The sequence below is a fragment of the Anguilla anguilla genome, chromosome 5 (genome assembly GCF_013347855.1).
Source record: "Anguilla anguilla isolate fAngAng1 chromosome 5, fAngAng1.pri, whole genome shotgun sequence".
NCBI classification, from domain to species: domain Eukaryota; kingdom Metazoa; phylum Chordata; class Actinopteri; order Anguilliformes; family Anguillidae; genus Anguilla; species Anguilla anguilla.
The window spans coordinates 42,032,584-42,056,080 of record NC_049205.1 but is presented as its reverse complement, the minus strand read 5'-3'; the positions used below and the strand labels follow the sequence as shown (position 1 = coordinate 42,056,080).

General features: G+C 39.2%; 1 protein-coding gene across 2 annotated transcripts in view; it reads right to left on the bottom strand.

Moving 5' to 3' along the window:
* Positions 1-23,497, bottom strand: part of LOC118228240 (protein kinase C-binding protein NELL1-like) — a 179,856-nt gene that overhangs the window by 6,360 nt on the left and 149,999 nt on the right. Inside the window, exons 15-18 of one of the 2 annotated variants that reach the window (XM_035419598.1) lie at positions 21,955-22,050; positions 12,158-12,298; positions 4,407-4,600; positions 1,934-2,110 (exon numbers count right to left, since the gene is read on the bottom strand). In XM_035419598.1, coding sequence (XP_035275489.1) covers positions 1,934-2,110; positions 4,407-4,600; positions 12,158-12,298; positions 21,955-22,050 — 608 coding nt within the window. The remainder of the gene's footprint in view (positions 1-1,933; positions 2,111-4,406; positions 4,601-12,157; positions 12,299-21,954; positions 22,051-23,497) is intronic. The other variant, XM_035419599.1, reaches the window with a different exon arrangement.

Genomic DNA, 23,497 nt, shown 5'->3' with positions numbered 1-23,497 from the left:
AATAACACTGTTTATCTTGGAACCCCCTTTTCTCTGGTGACTAAATGCAAATACAGTGGAAGGATTTTGATTGAGTTCACAATTTAAAAAAAAGAAAATAAATAAAAAATAGAAAAAGGGAAAACAGTTTGCAGCCGAAGGCAGAAGACTCCCAGACAGACGGATTCTACAGGGGTTAATCATGGGTTGTGTAAACACAGTGTTCATGCCAGCTGCTATTATCCAGTGCCTGTCATGATTCTATTAATTACAAGATCACATCTGCTGTCATTTTAGCAGAAGGGAACAAATGACAATCACATTTGTGGCTGAACTGGACCCTTGCATGGCACACCAGGTAAAGCCTCTACTAGAGGTACAGAACAGGCCAAAAGAATTAGACCACCTGTGGTGTTTTAAATAAAACTTGAGTTAGAGAACAATTCCATTAATTTAGACTTAATTTAAAAAACACTACCACCCATCAGCTGGGCCCTTCTGAGTGTGAACTGAGCACTGCACCTTAAGCTTCTTCGCAATTACTCACTGAACAAACTTCTTGCCACAATATGTTTACTTGGCCCCGCACATCTAAGCCTAACTCCTTCTTCTTTCTTCTTTGCCATAATTCTTGCAACTTTAGTGCCTATTTTCCTTGCACTACAGGCTAAAGGTATTAGGCTACCTGTGGCTATAAAAAATCTCAGCCAATTTAAGAACCCCTCCAGCTTCCCACCCTTCCACCTACCACTTTGCAAAATGATTGGATAGACTCCCGATAATTTGTTTAATTGGCCAAAGGAGTCTATTTCAAGGAAAGTCGTGTCTACAATGATTTTTTTAAAAGTAAATCTAATCTTTTTGTGTTATTGTAGGTACAAATTGAAACAAATGTTTATACTTCGGTTTTGTCATTCAATAAATGCACATATATTAACTGAATTAGACCATACCTAAAGTTAAAAAAAAGAGAAAAAAAAGAAAAACCACAGGTGGCCAATTACTTTTAGCCTGTACTGTAAATACAAATGTAACCAATGCTACTTAAGTTTTTTCCCCTCTTTCCATTGATATCTTCAGTTCACAGATGTGCTGAGATACAACATGTCTTTTCATACATATTTAATGGTTCTGACACACTGCCTTCAAGTAGACGTATGCTCTCTTCATTCTTCAAAATGCCATTAATCAGTGCCCATAGACCTGAAGAAGCAACACTTGCACTTATACTACACTTACCCAAACCTGATGAAAAGGAGTATAATTTATCATTTCTTTTTTTAAGATACTGATTGATGTGATTTTTAATCTTCTACATAATGCACGTTTATATCACTTAAACGTTTGGTGGCATACAATTACCGAGGAACTCTAGAGGTTCCAATTCTATCTCTCTCTCTCTCTCTCTCTATATATATATATATATATATATATAGAGATATATATATATATATATATATATATATATATATATATATATATATACTCTTATAGCAGTTGACAAGCGAGGTGGTGTAGGTGTTAAGCGATTCACCTTGCAGTGATGCAAGCAACAAAAAATGAGTGGCAGAGAGCACTTCTACAGTGTTGCCCTGTAGCAATGCAGTCAAACCAGCTTCTGTGCTAGCTAGCAGAGCAAATTAATTACCCTTCAAAAAGGTGGTACTTCACATTATATTAAAATAGACAAAGCACTAACTATCAGTCCATAAGTTACTGCATTGGCAAATGTTAGCCAGGTTAGATAACTAGCTTGACTTGTTTTGTCCTGCTGCAAATCATTTAGCTTGCCAGCTCCACCGTAACAGTTACACAGGGCAAATAATCCACTCACGAACCCCATGGCCCTCTCCGCGGAACCAGCGTCCGCCTCTACCTCATTCTGGCCAAGTCTATATGCTGTGAAATGAACAACTACGGACAAACAGACTACAGACACACTGTGGGCACAGACCAGGCATCGGCACTTCTGGCAGCTGTAGATCCAGCTGTCCCCGCTGCTGTAGAGCGTGTGGCCGCTCTGGTGCAGGCACTGGCCGCTCTGCTGGGCGTCGCACTCCGGGCAGCAGGACAGGTCCACGCCGCGGCTCTCGCAGTCACACGGCATTCTCCTGCAGAGCACCTTCCCGTCCTAGTCGGAGAGCAGAGGGGGAGTGCAAAAAGATGGACGAAGGTTAAGGAGCGCGTGCTAACCTTTCTTAACTTCTACTGTTAACCTAGGTTTTCACGCCTTGTTACAAGATTTTCCATCAGTGTTTATTAATTGAAGTAATTTGTCAACAGGGACGTCAATGACTCACATGACCAACCTCAATGAAATTTTAAATGATTCTTTGATTTGTAATTGAATTTAGCAGACTTTGCTAAATTGTAAGTACAGCTCTGGTTCCAATCATATACAAACAGCTAAACACCACACCACATTTTCAGAATGCCCTGTGTCCTACAGCTGTACCATGCTACCATGCTAGTGAATTCATAGTGGTGCTGCTCAAGGACATGAGCTATTAAACCTCAGAAGTTATATCCTATGTTAATCTGTACATGTAATATTTATTTGAAATAGAAAACAGGTTTCCTGAGATACTGATGCAAAATAATGTAATATGGCTTGTGTCGTGTTACTTCTTATTATAATAGTGAGGAAATATTTATGTCTGTGGTAACAAATGGTCTCGTTCAATGACAGAACTTTTTAATGGAATTTCAGAACAGTGTTGAATACAAGGTGAACCCTGCATAATGATCTTACTATCAGAAAATATATTGAAATTTACGTAGTATCTGAGAGAAAAATTTTAATGAAATTATTACACGGAATTGCTACATAAATATTTCAGACCTTATTTGCACCTGAAAATATTGCAAGTACAGTACATTTATGGAAAAGTGATGCTTTGCAGTGCCTTCAGGGCTGTTAAAATATTCAACTGGAGATAGAAGAACTTGCAGGTTGCAGTTGCAGTATGCAGTTACACAGAGGACAGGGTTCATCAAGGCCTGAGATATAGACAGTGTACCCTGCATCCCGACGTGAGCCATGGCAGAATTTCCTGTGATCTCAATTGATTTGCGATCGCGGCTCAGGGCAACTGCAGCGACAGAGCAGTCCCACGGAGAGAGAGAGAGAGAGAGAGAGAGGCGGTGGGTTTGAAATGCTCGTCCCCAAGCCGCAGTCTGATGAAAGCGAGGAGGATTAGATAATATCTGAGGATCCCGAGGCTAAGCGGTTAGACTGACGGAAGCTCGCCGACGTCTCTCCGCCGGCGTGAACTCGGAGTCGCAACTCGCGGAATGATTTCACTTCAAAAGGTGACACCGTCAAGACGCGTGATTTCAAGACAAACGCGCCGCGATGAGTCCCTTCTGTAGGCACGCTTCATCTGAGCTCCTAACACACAAAGCCTCGCAGAATGATAAATAAAACAAAATGTCACCCGTTCCTCAGCTAGCGCAACGCCACAAGCTGAAGCCTGTTCTGAAATGTCACAAAGCAAGAATGAACTTTTTAAAAACACATACAGGATGCCAGAAGGGCAAGCAATTTTATTTTAATTATCTTCGAAAATTAATACCACACTTCAAAAATAGATAAAACCCTAACCAGTTTTCTTTTTCACACAGCTCCCAAACATATTCTTCACCAAAAACTATATGACTATAAGTGAAGACAATTTTCACTTTTGAGGATGATTAATTTTCTGTGGGTGACACTGGATGGAATTTAGGGACACAGCTTTGTATTTAATAAATTTTATGATTCACGCACTCTTTAACTTCAGCTCATTCTGGAGGCTTAAAATATATAAACAATATAAAAAGTTTGTGTTTTTGGAAGGACAACACTGACAAAATGGCATCAATAACCATCAGTGTCTTATACATGCAGCTGCTAATAACTAACTACTGAAGCCATTTTGTCTGAAATTAAGTCACATACAGCACAGAACACTACAGTAAAATATACCACATTATCACTTTGATAAGCAGTGTTTGGAAAGCACTGTCACATGTAAAAGACTGATGTGGTGCCTTTCCCTGCATTTTGCATCTCTTTAGAAGTAATTTCTTTTTTTTAAGTTGGTCAGGGTCGCTTTGGTAACACCTGTATTATTTATTCCCAAATTTATGCTAGTTCACCTATGGGCTAAGAGCTGACATCAGTGAGAGGCAGTGCTAGCTTTCTCCTGTAGCACTGTGCAAATTGGCAAGTGCACTGGAGGCATGGTTGTGAGTGGCACAGCAGCGACTTGAGAGGCTTAACTGGCAATTTGCAAATTTAAAAAAATTTGCAGGGTTAAAAATACATAAATAAATAAATAAATAAACAAATTAATTAATTAATTAGTTAAATTAAGCTTTAATAAATAATAGCAGTCAGATCTGAAGATCTGTGTGGTCCTCTTTAAGCATTGTGAACCCCCCACCTTGCAGGAACAGTAGGTGCAGTGGTCCTGCTGGAGGGTCCAGACCTGGCCGTTGTGCTTGACTTCTTCCCCTTGGGGGCACTCGCCGGTGCAGGTGGGCCCGGCGGGGCACAAGCAGTCGAAGCCTCCCTGTAGGTTCACACAGGTGGACTCGTTCCAGCAGGTGTGGGTCTGAGTCGCGCACTCGTCAATGTCTGAAAAACACACACACACTCATCAGCACTAGAGGACAATGCTGGAGCTGGAGTCTACACATACTTGGAGAAATGGGAAAAGTGCTGTAGACATGCACAGTTAGTGGTGGAAGACCAGACAAGGGACTGTCATCATCCCCATCCCCTACCATGAAGGCATAACCATACTTACAATACAACAAAATGGTCTCAACAGAAACCCATATATTAAGTGCATTTTAACAAATATTAACTGCACTCCATTAAGATAGCGACTGACTGGCTTCCATCTAATCAGAAATAATCCTTCTTTACAACTCCAGAGAACCTGAAATTCTTTGGTTTGCATCAACCAAACAGCAAGAGTACATTTTTGCGATGGTGCAAATCTGCATTCATACTTAATATTTACAGTACTAGGCAAAAAGCAATTTGTCATGCAGTGAAAATGCCTGACAAAAAGATTACTTCCATCCATGCAGATTTCACAGTAAATAGAAACACTGTGTGACTGACAGAACCAAGAATTGCCAGAAAACAAAATACCTGTAGCTAGAACATATTTATACATTTATTTATTTACATGAAGTCTAAGCTCTCTGTGCTTCTCTGATTCTGCATTTCAATTTTCTTCATAAATCAATGTCGAACGCCAACCAAAGGCCCAGACTGTGATTTATTAATTCCCTGTCTACAGGTTTATTTTCACCCGTTGCATATTAATGACAACTGCATAAGCACAGAGGCACTTAAATCGTTAAAATTCAACTGTAAATGAGACACACGCGCCCCCCCCCTCCAAAAAAAAGTAATAATAATAATAATTACAATTGGAGAGGCCACAGACAAGCCACACTCTACCTTCGAGGTAAGAAAAGCCAGAACACAGTGACAACGTGCAGCAGTAAAGGTCTCATTTTACTTTGAGTCTGACCTTAAGGAATGGCATATAAATGTGAATTTTGATTGGATTCTGCATAAGCTTGCTATGATAGGAAAAAGTGCGTCGGACAATTTAATGTGAATGAGCGGCATGCAATTTGTATAAACTAAATGAAACACCTGTCAGGGAGAGAGACACACTTTCATAATTCACTGCTGATTAATAGGTGTCCGTGCCATATTCTACAGAGTCCTGTTCCACCCTGTCTCAGTGGCACACGCACACGCGCTTGCACGTGCACACACTGTTTATAAATGCACATACATACCCAAAAATCTATTTAAAAAAACTGATGTCAATGATAATTTCAGCTATTTCATTTTCACATGCACACCATACAAAAAGGTCATGTATATCAAAATGAGTGAGTATGACCATGAAAGAATGTTTGTGCCATACAGTCATAATCATTGTGCGCAATCTGTTTATTAACACACAACCCAGACTCTAAAACCTATGGTTAGAAAAAAAAAAAAAACATTCTTCAAATCTACCATCCATCCAACAAAACCAGAGATAATTTTCACAGTACATATACTTCACTTTTCTTGTTCCAGGCTTGAACACATCCAAGCCCAGGTTTTCACTGTGAAAAAGGCATCAGTGAGTAGGAATGCGGCCCAAGGGCTCAAATGCATGAAAAACAAGGAAATATAAATTTTTTTGTTCATTGGCGGCAAACAGAGAACATCATACATCTTTCCAGCACAAATTCCTGACTATGGAACACTGTAGGCCAGTCTCATAACAACCCAACCAGTCATACTGGGAAGAAAATGGCAGGCCCTCCCTTTCATTGCATCCACAGAACCACCAGCCCCCACCCCCCTCCAGTGCTCAGAACCAAAATAACTGCAGCAATTGCTGAAGGTGCCCTGAGAGCCTGTGTGCCACCTCCACAGCATAGACGTAAACCGGTCTCCATGCACTACGGTCAGGTTTGACAGAAGTGGCCTGACTGCATTGTTGCTGGAGCAGAAGCAAGTGGATAGCAACGGGTGTTCCGAGGTAATTTATTGTGCTTATAAGTGCGATGTACGTCCCCGTCCCCCCCATCAGCTGTGCTGTGCAGAGGCTCAGAGGCTCTTGGGAAGGACTTTGGACAGCGTCGGTGGGTCCAGCTTCAGTTTAAATTAAATTGATGCCTATTAGATAATTTTATTCCAGTGTAAATTGTGCATTTAGGCTATGCATTGTCGCTTTAATCATCTTACGGAGGCTGGCCCCATTCCTTGATTACAGAGTTGATTGAATTGATGCCATTGACCTGACTTGAATGGCATTTAATGACAGCTGAGCTGTTTCTTCTAAAGGTGTTAATGCCATTTCCTCTCCACAGCCCTCAACCATATATCTCAGAGACACTTCATTAAAAGCTAGTTTCTTCGTAGTCCTTACATCTTACCAACTACTTTATGTCATCTATTAAATGCTTAGTTCCTCCCACTGCATTTTCCCTGGCCAAAATGGTTTTTTCATGTGCAGGCAACACATTGAGATTTTCAAGAATTTGGATATTTTTCTTTGCTTCCATTACTAAAACCTAAAATTCTGCTGCAGGAAAGGAAACTTTCCTCTGTCAAGCCTGAGTCACTAAACTTCCTGACGGTGAAACACAAGCACAAAACAAGCACTTATATTCCACTGTCCATATTCAAATTAACAAGCTGCACCCATGTTAATTAGCTTGACTATTTCAGTAGATAACTTGCAATACTGTCCAAGCCTGTGCGCGCTAATTGTCTGCCAACTCATGATGGTTTGCACTTCTCTTGGTAGATACGGACCACAGTTTTTAAACTGCCTGACAGGTGACAGATGGCTTTGAGGAGGCTGCAATTTCCTTTTGTTTCTGAGCTCTACTCAACAGATAACCGAGGAAAGAGCAATGACAGAGCTACAGCATGGCTTGGGAGCGTCTGCCTCTGGAAACCTTTCTGTCCCACGAGGAGCTGACAACAGCAGCAGGTGAACAGAATGCTAGGAAATCACTAGTGTTTGACAGGCTCACAACTGAGTTTTTTTTTTTTTTTTTTTGTGGAACATTATTGGTGTTGATTTTTTGAAGGTCATCTAGGATAGCTCTGAAAGTGGGAGCCATACTTCAGCAGCAGAAGGGCAGCAGTGTCCTTACTGCCAATCAAGAGACCCCTGCTTATTGAAAAACTTTATTTTTTGTGTGTGCAGGGATTATAAAATACAGGCAATAGCAGTTAATTAAACCAAAACAAGCATACTGTATAGCTGGTTGTAAGTTATCAGATTGTATGTGCAAGGCTGTACATGTAATGTTTAGACATATTTATATTCTAAACATTTCATGTTTACTAGCTGATGGTTATCGATAACTACCTGTAAATAGATCACTGAAGAATTGCTAACTCCTCTGAGTAAACAGTTGTTTTGTTACTAAAATGACTAAATATTTCTATGTATTTCACTAATTAAAAACATTTCATCAATGTCATTTCAAAACAGGAATTGGAATGCTTACCTCAAAGATCTCTTTCATGATGTAGCTATACACAGCAGGCCAACTGTTGGGTCAATATGCTCGAGCATGTGATGTAAAAGTGCAGGGAGATAGTGTGATGCCAGCCTTACCAATAGTGTAAGGCTGGCATCCGGATGATGAAAATACCAGGGAAAAACTCTGCTGTCCAACCACTTTGATGTTCAGTAAAAAAAAAAAAAAAAAACGCCCTAGAGAATTATTTCTACCAGAAGGGACCGGAAAGTTTTGTTCTCCTCCAGAGGGCACCCTGGACATAAAGATTATATGGTAAGGCAAAAGTTCCTGTACAGGTATATCTTTTTAAAAGGGCATTGAAGCCAAAATGCAGGGTGCCAGTGGGAATGTAATTCAAATTACTCACAGTGTAATTCAAGCCCATGATAAAGAAAAAAGAAAAAAAAACGTGGAGGGTGTTAAGGCAAAGGTGAAAGGAAGGCTTTTGAGGGGAGGAGTGGCTCCTGCCTCCGTTCTCAGTGAGAGGAAGGGTGTTAGTGGCTAATACGCTCAGAGCCTCAGTGTTATGGCGCTGGCTTACTATTCTGGACCCTCCTTCAGGCATGCTGGAGAGGATCCAAGGGCAATCAATAGCGTTTTCTGGGGAGGGCATCATTGATTGTAGTCTGCGATTCTGTATTTATCATTGTTTGAGGGAGGGCAGAGCCTTATAAATGTACAAAACATAATGGCAGTGATTAGCCTCCAAACATAGCAAAAGCTTAGAAAAAAGATTAGAAAAATTCATCAGTCAGACTGTCATCCTTTTTTCAGTGTAGTGTTAAATGTATGGTGAGTGGTAAAGACCACCTACCAAGGCTTAAGGGAGGGGGGTTGCAGTTTTGGGTTGAAGGAGCCCTTGTGCTTTAATAAAAAGGAGCCCTTTCTGCATGGATTCCCCATTAGGCAGCTCAATACCCAGTTTTGTAAAAAGCTCTGGTCACCCATATATGCTTTGCTACATTGGGGAGTGGAGAAGTGGGGAGGATTTGACAAGGTCCGCTGAGTGTCACACAGTTCACAATATTACAGTTAAAAAATCCCACTGTCCTGAGCAGTACATGGAAGCCAGATATGTTTCCCAGGAGGCATTCAAGCACTTTTTCTGCTCAAACCATTGACCACTACATCTCAGAATATGAAAGATGTAAAAAACAAAACAGCTTGTTAAAATAGAGGGGGGTAAGAGAATTAAATTATGAAACAGGCAGGAAAATTACAATATATGAAACAGGGAGCTAGATTTCTTTAAAAAATTTCCAAAGCAAAAGGCAAGTGGGTCAAATGGGTCAAAATCACCATTAGGATATAATTAGTTTCACTCTGAGATAATGTAACTTAGGCCAATTAAGTATTCGGTCTAATTTACAAAAGCATGCTTTAATTGTGACTCCACTCTTTGCGTCAGAATTTTTAGAACTCCTAAAGGCAGGTGGTAATTTGTCTATAGCTCACACGCAGTATGACAGAGAAGGGCTATACACATGTCCTCGGCCAACAAATCAGTTTCCCTTGTGGGCTGCATAGAGCAGAGATTTAAAACAAATGCATCCTCCGATGCATAGTATTCTGGAAAGGAGACACATTTATCTCCTGTACCACTTTCACATTGCATGTACCTCTATTCTGCACTTATATTGCACTTGTATTGTTATCTTGATGTTGTAGCTTGTTGTCATACCTCCTAGTTTGACTTAACATTATTCTCTGACCTAACCTATGCTCACTGTGTGAACTGGACTTAATGTGTTCGTGGCTGTGAATAACTGTTACATAATTGTATTGTACCTGTGTTTTGTAGTTGTTCCGATGACATTCAATATGCACTTATTGTACATTGCTTTGGATAAAAGCGTCTGCCAAATAAATGCAATGTAATGTAATGTAATGAGACAAGATTTAAAATGTTTCACGCATGTCTCTACTAGTCACTTCTCATTTATTTTCAGATATAATATGAAATTATATTTGTTTTATTGAAAGGATGCAAGACTTCTATTGAAGTCATCAGCTAGCGGTTCGTAAAAAAATGCAGTTGTGAATTTTATCTATTTTTCTGTGTATGCATTCAGTAGGGTGTATAATGAATTGAGATTACAGTTTTATCTTCAGACCCTGTGTGGTGTTCTCCCATTACTAGTTCATCTGTGTCTACTTCTTCTACCCCCACAACTTGCTCAGTTTTAGAGATTTTTCCACCTGTTGCTCTATCGGAGTTAATATTCTTTCCTAAGTTGGACCAACCATCTGTGTCTTTTGCCCTTGTAATTATAATTTTTTTGTCCTCATAGTTTTTCTTTTGTATGCCGCCTAACATCACGTCATATTTTCTTTACATCCTCCATGGTTTGTTATATGTGTATATATATATATATATATATATATATATATATATATATACTATGTACACATGCATATTTTTATGTTATTGTAACATATATCTGACCCTTTTTAATGGTGTCTTCTACTGCAAAATTGTGAATGAGGGGGGGTTTAATTTATTTGCTTGCATACATACAACCAGTCTTGATAAATTGGTCATTAATGTGACGGTATCTGTGACTGCAACAGAGCCACGACATAACGAATGTTTTTGTGCTGTGATTATTTGGGCCATGAAATCCTCTTTCACTAAACAAATAAAGGCACCTGATACAATTGTCAACATTTATCATGACATTGTGGAAACTGCTATATAAAAAATCCCTCCCAAAGAGACTGGGTGATCTGCATTTGTGGGATTCTACATAACAGCATTCAAAGTAACAATCCTGTAAAATCTCTAATGGAAGAAAGATGTAATTTTTGTGATTTTTAAGTAAATGAAAGAAAATTCATACCAGCATCTTGAGCAAAATCTGAGTTTATTTCCTTTTATTTTTAGCATTTGTATTTTTGTGTTGGCATGGTTCTGTTGTTTTTGTGCTGGTTTGGCTTACAGAACAGTAAAAAAAGTAGCTATTTCATACCCTTGGTTTAAAGCAGGGGTGTTAAACTCCAGTCCTGGAGGGCTGCAGTGTCTCAGTGTTTACAGTGTTTACTCAGTGTTTATTCGTGGCTTCCTTTCGATCGCCAGCCAATTTACACTTTTAAAACAAGATGTGTGGACTGTTTTGCCCATCAACAACTTAAATTAATCACTCATGATGAAACACACTGAAAGCCAGCAGACACTGTGTCCTTCCAAGACTAGAGATTGTTTTATGCCCCTGGTTTATTGCAACATAGGGCTTTAAAAAGTCATCGACCGATGACACAGTCCATAGGGCGGCAACCTCTCTGTCCTCGTACCCCTTTCTGCTTTCTATAATCTGAACAAAGTTAAACAAATGATAGGAGGACAGACTGTCCACTGTCCATCTCTCTCTCTCCAAATGCCCTGTGGTGTCACAGGTCCTGGAGGGGGAAAGGGTTTAGCCTTTTAGGGGGCATGAGAGGCCCTCAGCTAAATGTTAAATCACCGTGCACAATAATTTAATGGCCCATATTCTAGACCAAAAGAAATGCCTTTTTGAATTTGTCAGAAAATTTACATTCTGACCAGAAAAGTGTTGTTCACTCCCACTCAAATGTCACATTTAAAAAAAATAAAATGTAACCTTGTAATTTCCTTGAATACATAAACTATAAAGATCATTAATTGCCCATCACACACACCAAGGCCACTTACCTCTGCCTATATATTGCATTTCCACAATATGATTAGCATTTTGGCAAGGTTAAGAAACTCTTCATGTACATGCAAGTCATGGGTCTCAGTCTTTAAAGGAATGTGAAGAACCCGCCAGTACATCATTCGGAGAACTAATGAGTGTTCAAGGCTGAACAAAACAACCAACAAATAACTAATTATGTTAAAGCGCTCCTTTTTAGCACTACCTCATTACTGAGACTTACCCGTTACAAATTACTCATTGCCTTGGGGGTAGTTTCCTTATTAAGAACATGTGAGGACGGCAGCAGGAAAGCTTGATTGCCAAAAAACCTTGACTTAATGTACTCCGCACATTGAATTTGTCCGTAGTGTTTTCTGAAGGCCCGGAAGAATTAATTGGGAATGAGACTGAAAGGCCTTTCGCAGTGCTTGTGAAGTGAGGAGCATGACGAGTACTTTTAAATTGCTTACCAACACAGGAACCCCCGTCGAGCAAGTAGGACCCATTGTCATGGAAACCACTCTGGCACTCGCAGTGGTACCAGCCAGGCAGGTTGATGCAGTGCGAGTGGTTGTGACACTGAATGAGGCCCTCTGCACACTCGTCAATGTCTGCCTCACAGGAGGGGAAAGCACCACAAAAAAGCACAAACACACAAACACAGTTTGGAAGTTAATCTCTGGATGTTTTATCAAACAAAAGGAGCAGCTTTAAGAGCAGACTGCTTGTTCTTCTGAATATTAGCAGTTGGTGCCTGACCTAGGTATTGGCTGTTGTATTTTGAATTTCTGTGGCTCGCTTTCTCTCTCCCTCTGAGTGTTATTATATATCAGAAAACCCTGAACAGATGGTTATGCTCACTAGGCAGAACATTTTTCAGTTTCACAACCAACCACTGTCCCTTGGTTTAATTGCACATCAATGTTTTGCAGAGGACATGGCATTTGCTTAAGGTGCTTCACATAGGAAGTCAACAGCATGACATTTCATTATCTATCCAAGATTTCAGTTACTAAAGAAAATATGCTGCTGCCAGAGCTTGGTGCTGTCTTAATGGATTTCACTCACAGTGACTGGACTGCAGTACTCTTTTTCAGATCCAACAACTACTTTAAGGAAAAAGTAGCCCTCTATGGATGGAACTCATTCAGGAGTGCCGGATCAACCACTGCAGGTACTAGCCCTGTTTGTGATGTGGACTCAAAGCTGCATTTCTGATATTCAAATATCACACACACTGCCTAGTTCCACATACATTTTCCTTACAGTTTCTTTCCCAATGTGTGCACAGATTGGCTTCTTCAAGTTTTCTTTTATATGTTGGATGAGTTCCATCTCTTGTGCTCCTCAATAACGGCTCAAGATGACCTCCCGAACCAGTGATTTTTTTAATGTCTTTTTTCTGTCACAAGTTACCATTGTTGCAGAATGGCATTTTAAATTTTAATTAATTTCAATCTCAGTTTTTTTCTTATGCCCAAAATTATTTTCTGCAAAAGGACAGAGACCAGAAAGGTCATGCATTTAACAGGTCCCAAGTTAGAAGGATTCCCCCTTGACTTATCAGATCACGTCTTCCGCAGCACCCTGTGAGAAGGTCAAGGTTCAGGTCAAAGCAGCACATACTTAGCCTGAGGTGAGATTTGAACCGGCGCCTCTCATTCGCCCAAAGCCTCCAAAGACGAATGCATTACAGACAGCTAAAGGCGAAACCACCCCTAGCTAACAACAGTGTTATTTTGAACGTGAGGGCTGCGTTGCTAGAGCGTGTTGTCACAGTAACCTGTGACAAAGACTTCGCTTCACTGTGCCACACTATGCCTACTAGCGAACTGGCCGAGCAACACCCACTACATTACCATAAGGGAAGCACATTATTGCGAGCACCTTGTTTTAACTTAATAGGGATGTGAAGAAAAGAGAGGTAGGAGTTGCGCAGTCAGTAGCAGTATGGCAGGAGGGGGAGGGTGGAGGAGGGGTGGAGAAAGCTGGGCAGTCCAGATGAGATTCAAAGATGCTATAAATGTCAACATGTGCAACAGTACTAACACTAGAGGATTCTAACTCAAAACAGAAACAGACTTCAAAAAGCACATTTCCTTTGAACATAAATTAACCAGCATTACAATATACATTTTCAGAATAAAATGTAGCTGATACTTTTAGTTTGGACCTCAGGTTTCACTGCCTCATTTAAACAGATGCAGGAGACAATATTAATTTGGGTAAACTTGTCATGTATGTTCGTGTCTGCGATATATGCATAGTTTACCTAGGATATGTAGCCTTGCTTTCAAGAAGTGCACTACAGGTTCACCAAGAGCCAATAATGTCGAGCCCTTTGACATCAATGCATTCCAATATCTTATTGTTACATAATATTACACCAAGATTGACATGCTTCTCTGTTTTACAATTTTTTAAATTATTTTTTATATGTTGCCAAGTTACAAATCAATTCTTTATAAAAATGCTAAATTATACAGGTACAGAAATGTAGTGCTTGTGTAATAACCTTCCCATGATATTAACAACCAGCATGATGAAGTAGGCTAAATAAAAACAGCCCAAATATCATAAAATCAATTCATACCATTGTAAAATGGCATTCAGTCTGAACTAGTGCACCTCCCCAGAATCTTGACATATCCATAAATACTTGTTTCAAACTGTCGTCTAATTGATAGGTAATATTTGCAACCATTTTCTTGTAAGCTGCTGATCTGAAAACCTTTTTATTCTGCAAAACATTTTCTTTGGTTGAAATTTTGACGTCTGGGTCCTCCTTCTTATTTTCGGCTTCACATCATGCTTTTGACACTCTGAACAACTGTGATCATTTTAAATATAAAGAGTCATGCCACTGTAAGCTGTCAGACAAAATTATTCCACACCCATCTTTAAAGATACCATTTTAACTCTCCAAATACATAACAGGTGAGCAGCAATTGGAAAGACTAAATTATTTAATCAAAATTATTTTATTTAAGTGATCACATGAATTTAAAGTCACAACAGTCTGTAGTGCCCCAAGAGTTCAGTATTGTCTGTAATGACCTATAACATCTAGTGTTAAGGTATAAGGGCATTTGACATAAACATGCTAAAGGGACAATGATTCTGGATGTTTATCTAATAATAGTCTGCAGTTACTGAAAATATTTTTTATAATGTCCAAGTAAACACATTCCATGGGGAAAAATAACCACAATCAACTTCCTTTATCTCTTTGCTGATTTATAATTGCTAACCAGCTAACTGAAGCCCTAGCTCTCTTCATGAGAATTATAGGCTTTGCCAGAAAGATAGCTAATGTGTCTGTATTCTTGCCTGCAGTCTAATTTTAAAAAAAAACTTTATTTTAGAATAAAGTGTTTTATTTTATTATAGTATAACTACAGATTAAATATCAGATAGCAATCTCATTTCCATTTCTCTGGGAATCTGATTAAATTAGTAGGCACTAGGCAGATTGTATGCTAATTTACTCACTCAGCAAGCCAACTGAAAGCTAATTCTTCTTAAGACTTTTAGACCTTGCCAGCCAGTAATGAGCAGAAATGTCTGTAGTCTTCCGTGTAGCAGCTAATTAATAATAAATAATTGTAGTCTTTCATTTTAAAATGCATTTGTAAACTTGTAAAAACGTATGGTATTTGACAGCAATGTTCAATTTAAGGGAACAAAACACCCTTTTTGTGGCATGGGTAAATCTACACGAGAACTAACACCAACAATAAATTATCTTCTTTGTCTAAAGTGAATATTCTCTGCCAAGCTCATCTTAGCACTAGGAAACATAAATACTAAAAAAAACCCTGATGTGTGGACAAAAGGAATATGTATTTAAGGATCTAAATGCAACTTTTCTTTATTAATTTCCACCCTAACTTTCAGAAAAGTAGTTTACAGACAGAGCTCAGTGAAATACTTTACAGACTGTAAAGATCGGCTGTAAAACCAACACAAAACCTTTTAAGCCATTGTTACTGCCTCTGCTGTATATCTTATGATATCTCCCCGACAATACACACAGCAGTAATATGCACTTAACTTTCCAGTAGGTCTTACAACCAGTACACATTACCTGTATAATAATAGCATCCTCTCTAAACACACACAAAGATCATTACATTTTCCATGAATAACATTCACTCCAGAAATGTCAATTATGCTGTTGAAAGATATATATATATATACACACACAAAAATCATTTCCAGATGGTCTCTGCTTTTCAAAACATTTTATAGGACAGCAAACATTATTAGCAAGTAACTGGTGTCCAGCACGCAGAAGGCATGTTAATTACCATTTAATGACAAGGTTGAAATACTACTATAATTAGATTTAGATATAACTGGAGATCTACACTTAAGTGATGTCCACTTCATTATACACAATATCCCATTTAACCCATTCATTGTAGTTTAACTGTTAAACGTCTCTTGAAATATTGAAATGATTTGAAACCTCAGAAGAAATTAAGACAGATGTTCTAGACTGAGCTATTTTAATCCAAAGAAAGTCTAAGTGCTGGTTCAGAGATGTACATCCTAAATCACAGGGCAGTACTGTCCTGGCTCGTAGGTTGTCAGTGGATGGATGTGACTATCACACTGCTCATCCTCTCACTTACAGTCACCAAAGAAACGTATCTGCACCTCAATTATCCCTAAAAGCTCACTTTCACTGCACCTCAATTCAAATTCCCGCTCCCAATTGGCAAACTCAGGTATTACAAGTTTTACGCTATACTTAGGTTTGATGTCCGGGTTAAATAAATTGCATTTCAATACTTAACAGCAATAAAAGGGGAGGCCAGTCCTTAATTACATTAGGTTATGTGTCCGCTCATCAGCTAGTCCAAGATCCATGGCAAGTGTGCAGGGACTCTTGAGAAACCCCTTTTGGGGTTTGGGGTCGCGACGGGTTCTAGTCAAGACAAATTGTTAATGCACATATCTTCCACTTGGGTCCGGCCACAAGAGAGGTATTGGAGGAAAAGTCAGGAGATACATGTTCCTCAAAACAGTTGTACAAAGTGGATTGATTGCTTATAGCTCAGAGTGGAATTTTGATGAGGGCAATACCATTGCTGTAGTATTAACAGTTGTCTTGTTATTTATTTTGTTATCTCTAGTGGTTTCACCAATCAACACAGTCTTCTGCATCAAACCATGAAGAGTCTAAACTTTACAAAGATATACGGGTTATAGCGCTGCACCTTGAATCAATGACAGATAAACACAATAATTTAAGACAAAAAAGTTATTGTTCGATGACGGCTTCTAATTGCATGGCCATTGGGCTTGCAGGTACAAAAAAAAAAACTTTGAGAATCTGTGGCAGGACTTGAAGACTACTGCTCATAAGCGATCCACAAGAAACTTACAAGAGCTTGAGCAGATCTGCTAAGAAGAATGGGCAAAAATTGCACATCAGTGTGCAAAAATTGGAAGAGACTTACAGCTGCAATTCTTGCCAAAGGTGCTTTCACCAAATATTGTGTTCAAAGGCCTCTGTAGTTTCTGCTGACATTAAATGAAAACTTATTTTACCCTTCGAAATTTTCAGTTTAAGCATATTGAGTCTCTCTGCCGTGGCCTGTGAATTCACCGTGGCACTGTATATTCTATGCTTCTCCCTGCAAGAAGAATGCAGATGGAGTATGATCTGGACAAATCTTCATCCTCTTCCATTACTTTTATTTTTTGATGCTTTTCACCTTCTTCCTCATCCGATAAGACTAAAGGCCGCTCCTCAGTTGAGAACGAAGAACACGGAGTGCAGCGCATCATACCTTAGGGGCTCAATTATGAAAAGCAGAAAATAAATGCGTTTCCTACCCAGTTGTGGAAGCAGCAGATGGGCATGCGCCGCCGAGCGCTACTGCCGGAATAATACGGGGGATATGCAACCAAGCGGCAAGGAAAACAAATCTTCCAAACACCCTGGGCTAAAGGCAGAGGGTCCATGGGGAGGAAACTAATTACTGAAATGATGTGTTAGTCTTTGCTTTACAAGCACCTGCTTTGAAAGGGTTCAGAGTTGTTTCCACATCAAGCTTCATATTTCTGTTTGGCTTTCTTCTCCCATGCCGCTTCCTCCGTGTAATAAAGAGGGGAGAAATGCTCTTTCGTCAGATACTTCCGGAAAAAGCCAAAAATTTTCTGAGAGAAGTGTGCCGATGAACCTCTATTATTTAAAATAAACACGCTGTTCTTGTATGTGTTGAACTGTATGACTGAGCACATACTAATGGTGCACAAACTTTCCACCACTGTTTGTGAGGGCATAAACACCGTGCTAGAGCGCTGTATTGTAAACTTAGTCTCAATGGCCGATAGTTCCACTTTCAATACTTCAAAACTAAGTTCAATTACAGTTTAGAAGTGATTTTAGTGTTGTGTGAAAGAAACAGTCTAATCTTTTATTTGAACCATTCGCCACCCACCTGCCCAGACCACATGTATGGCGTATGACACAGGGTATCATCTGGCGGACTGGCAATTTTGGGGATTTATGGCTCTGATAGTTTTTATTTTGTTCATATTTCATAATAGCTCATAATGGCTTCCTCGACTTTCACTTGCACGGCTCTGGTCCTTATGCTGACAAACAGCAATAACAGACCCCAAAGACAATCAATAGCTCAGAATTAAGACTAGATACTGAAAGCCCTTGCGGGAAAGAAGCAATTGAACCCACCTGACTAATTAGAAACAACTGTGAATCAATTTGTCCCAAACATTATGGCATCATATAAAAAGTGCTGTTATTTCAACGTGGTACAACCAAAATACCCTTTAATAAAAGCTGAGGAACTGCACTTCAGCCACATGTGCATTGTTTGATTACAAATCTAAAATTACGGAGTAGAGAGCCAAATCAAGAAAACAAATATGGCTTTGTTACAAATGCTATGGAGCTCACTGTATATAAAGCAATTTTCTTTATGGCCTGAAAAAATCTATTTCTGTAATAGTTGTCATTACTCATCAAGTTATTCACATAATGAAAATGTTAATTAAGCAAAACATTAAAACACAGTAAAAAGAGGTTCAAAAGAAACAGGACCATGGTAATGGATTAGAATAATGATGAAGATGGGTAATTATGCTCTTTTCAGACTATATGGAACTATGGGACTTTGCATTTGACCACTAAATATGGTAGGGTGCAAATTTTTCTTGCAAAAGGGAACACAGAAGTTGAGAATCAAGCGCAGAAACAGGAGGGGTGATCACACAGAAAAAAAGCTTTTCAATATTAATTAATAATACCAATGTGCAGATATTATAAAAGATGTTAAGGGAAAAAACCTAGTCACACTTTACAATGTGTACCCTTACGGACATTCCCAATGCCTTCATGAAGCTGGTGTAATAATGTAATTCATGACAACACAATGCACAGGTCATGACATATTATTTAACATTTTACAAAACATATTATGCCATCCTTTAAAAATCATTGGACTGTCGAGGACAGTGAAAGTATAAGGAACTGGCTAGCTGAGTTGCTGCTGTTGTACACCTGTGCAAGATACATAATGTGAATTGCTTCAGCCAAATACTCAAGTAGGGATCTAGAACGTGGCCTCTGCAAATCACCCTAGATAAGGACGTCTGCTAAGCAAACAAATATAGTATTTACTTAGGAAGGAATACTGACGTGTTAATGAAGGCATTAATAAGCCTCACAATGAATGGATGACAATATGCTTTTTGCAAGTATTGTTTGTGGGTTATTTCGTAACAAGACAAAACAGTATCAGTACTGTATACTAGTTTATGTGATCAATCACTGCAGAAAGAGCATGTGCTTTAACTGGATGCACCAACTGATAACCCCCAGAAATAACTAATTCAATAATGTGATTGCACCAAGAACAGCATTTCTGCATGTTACAGAAATTCCTCAAGCATGTTATGGTCTGAAGAAGCAGTGGAGGGAATAAACGGGAAATAAAGCTGAGTTTAAGTTTAACCAGTTTTTCACTCTCGTCCCAACTGTCATTTTTCATATATGATTTTCTCCAATCAACAGAGAACAGAAACACTGCCTGCGGTACTCTTTCCACAGGTCAGCGACATACAGTAGCTATATTAAATCAGTGCGTGAGTAGACAGTTGCACGAAAACACGACCTGACATCTCTCCCTATCGTCTTTAGTTAGGAAATAACAGGGGCTCTCACACACAAACACAGAATAAAGGGCTTTAATCTGATTAGAACCGAGCTGATCAGTGTGCGAGGCCAGTGATTATAAAGCACTTTTAGCGTGAAACAAGGCCAGTGCTGGAAATAGCAATGCCTGCAAGGGACGGAAGCAGGCAGAAAGCAGAGGCTCTTGTGGTGAGCTCACAGAGCTTGTGATGCACCTGAGAAACAGGCCAAATCACTGAAGGAAACGGACAGGGAAGGCCAGCAAGGGCAGTCGGATTGGTAATTGCTCGCCTGCAGCCCCGTCCGCACAAAATACTGTATATGACATTGCCGTCCAATGTCGGAAGCGGCCACGGCTTCCTCAGGGCAACAGTCTTCTGCAGCACGAAGCGAACTCTAATTCTGTAACACTAAAATTCCGAACTTCTTTGATGCACGGTTATTTTTAGCATTCTTCCCACTGTACACTCCATATATTCTATGAGTTTGCTAGATTCGTAGGCCAGTACATAAAGTTTAATCTTGGCATGGTATCAGAACCTCAAATTGGCATAACAGATAGTATTCATTCAAAGGGCAGAAGGAAATGTCAGGTATAATGCTATATTAGCACAATACAGCTACCACTTGCAAAACACGCTGCATTCAAAGAAAGCAATAGGGTACCAATCAGCATTCATTCAGGAAAAAATAAAAAGAAACTGCAATAATTTAATCACTCAAGGTTTTGTTCAAAATAAGTTTCCATGACAACTAAGTCCTTTCCAGACCATGATGGTAACTGCTGATATTCAAAACCTGATGAGACCCTGTAATACAATACACTTTGGAAGCAGTGATTGATAAAGGTGTTCAAACAACCCACATCAGAGATGTATAATTGCATTTACATTTTTTGTAGGAAAAACATGCTTTGGCCTTCCTGGATGGCACCCAGCTCAGTTTGAAACAGTTCATGTTAAAGAATCGCATACTCTTTAGTAGGGTGTGGAACCAATAAATTAGGCCAAAGAACGCAAAACTGAAATCTCAGTCATTATGAAGATATGCTTGACATATATGTAAAATAACGAACCTAAACACATCTTTTGGAGCATGGCATCTGCTGTGATTTCTGTTGAGCTATTAACACATATAAATCTACAAATGCAAAGCCTTTGCTTGGTCACTTTACTTGCACTGTGCTTTTGAAGATGGAGCTTGGACTGACACGTCAGGGAAGGAAAAGAGGGCAAATGGCTTATTTTAGCCTGAAAGAACTGGTTTGAGCAAATCCCAGTGGGCTATCTGGTCTCCTTCAGATCATTAATGTAGGGTCCAAAAAGTGATCACGCCGTGTCTAGAATAAGATCCCATTTATTCCCAGGCTAAAGTGGAAAAAACCCAGAGAAGCCGAGAAAACAAACATATCAAGACCTGCATAGCTTCAGGGCCAAGGCAGCAGTTTCACCGGCGCTTCGGCGCAACTGCTGATAAGGCACAAACCTAACCTCGACGGGTTTCCCGTGTGACCGCGCGAGCAGGTCTTGAACGCTGTGACTGCAGGGTTGATCGCTTAAGCCCGGAAACCTCTTATGAGGCCATGATGACAGGACGAAGGCTCTCCGACCCATTCTGACAGGGCCTCTCTAAGCCGAGAGATCCGGAAGGGGATGGGGATTTTTTCCAGCAGGTTCTCTTTTTAAATAGACGTTCCAGAAGGAATGTATGCGACGTGCACTTATTAAAGAGGACGAGAGTGCCAAATGAGCCGCCTCCCGTTATCCTAGAAGCTACACTAATTCATTTCAGCAACCTTCCTACATGCTGTGAGGGGATATTGACAAGGGAAAACAATTTTGCCACCATAGTGACCCCTCTGCCACTCCAATGCATTAATAAATCAACTTGTTATCAAGAACATCCCGCTGTAAAAGAAATCAAAGGTGAGGTGTTTGTTATTGGCCCTAGGAGGAAGTCTCAAGGTCATCTAACATAGGATTGTGGGATTGTGTAGAAATCCCCCACCCAAAAAAAAGCCTCCCTTAAGTCCTCACTTAAGGCTTTGTAGAAGTTTTTGATTCATGCAGTAAGTTTGCAGGTATTGAGGAGTCTTACCTTTCTCGCAATGGCGCCCAGTGAAGCCAGAGGGGCACAGGCAGGTGTTGGGGGATATACAAGTTCCTCCATTACGGCAGCCCTCCTCACAGAATGCTGGAGGGTCAAACAGAGGAAGGAAGTTCATCATTAAAAAAAAATATTTCCATATATATATATTTGGCTATGGCAGAATACCATTTTTTTGGTGGTTTAAGAATATTTGTATGCACTCCCAGATAGATGGTATAGTCCAAGTTGCCACATTAGTTGCATATGACAATAGGCAGGGGGTGCTTGTTATATGGACAAACAACATGACAATGGTGGCACCAAGAAACTCTGTATTTGGCTTAGTTGTTGTGTATCATCTACAAGTAAAAGCAAGAACAAATAGTTGTTTCCACTCATAGTTTGGTTGCAGGGGCACAATGTCTGAGTTGGGAAATCTCAGGATGCTGGCATCCTGGCCACTAGGGGGCTTGCACAAAGGGGTTAAGTAATTGTTCAAATGTGTGTTTTAGGTATTATTATTATTATTATTATTATTATTATTATTATTATTAATAATAATAATAATAATAATAATAATAATAATAATAATAATAATAATAATCTGCTAGAAAGCATCACAGCAAAACCATAGGTTACAGTACATTTTTTTAAAAAGGTTCACAATACAAGTTACAAAATGTTACAAAACCTTAATACTAAATAATATTATCCCTACATGCCCTGATAATAAAAGCAGCAAGCTTAATTAAGTTCGGTTAAGATAATTAATATGTTCAATACCTGAAATTATTAAAATATTAATTATTTTATTATATTTATTATATTAAAAATAGCTTAGATTTGGTGTCTGAAAGTGCCTGGTGTCTGGTAACCTGAATGCCAATTTTACAATTTATTTTGACAACCTGACACGCTGAGAAAATGAACATCAGTGAAATTCTATTGCTAAAATGTTGAAAAAACATGTAAGCAGATTAAATCTATGGTGTTTAATATTAGGGCTGTGTGTCTGCGCAGCTGAGCTGATGGACTGGAGAGTGAAAAGAAGTGGTGATTGGCTGAACATGTTTTGGAGGAAGTGTATGCTAGTCAGTCTACACCCTGCATAGCTGATGGAGATTTTTGCAAGGAGAGGACTGGCTTACAGACTTAATTGGCAATCAAAATTTGAGAATAAATAAGGGGATTAAAAATTGTCAGAAAATGAACATCACTGTGAAATATTCTTCCCACATAATTCTTTTTCATCACAGGTTTTACAATAAAATTGCACAGAAGCTCTACATTCCATTTTCAGGCATTTTTGAAAGTGTAGGGAGTCAGGGATATAACATTTTCCATGAAATGTTATGGTTTTTCACCCTGTATTTCTAAGTACAAAGCGATTTTCCCAAGTATAGACATTTACCTGTCATTTTAAAAGGGTTTCAACATTCTTTGGAAAAAATTTCTAATACTGCCTTTTAAATTGACAAAAATTATACTCTTTTGTGAAAGTATTTTTCTACAGAATGATTTCCATCTATAGCTTCCTGTTCGGGTTTCCCAC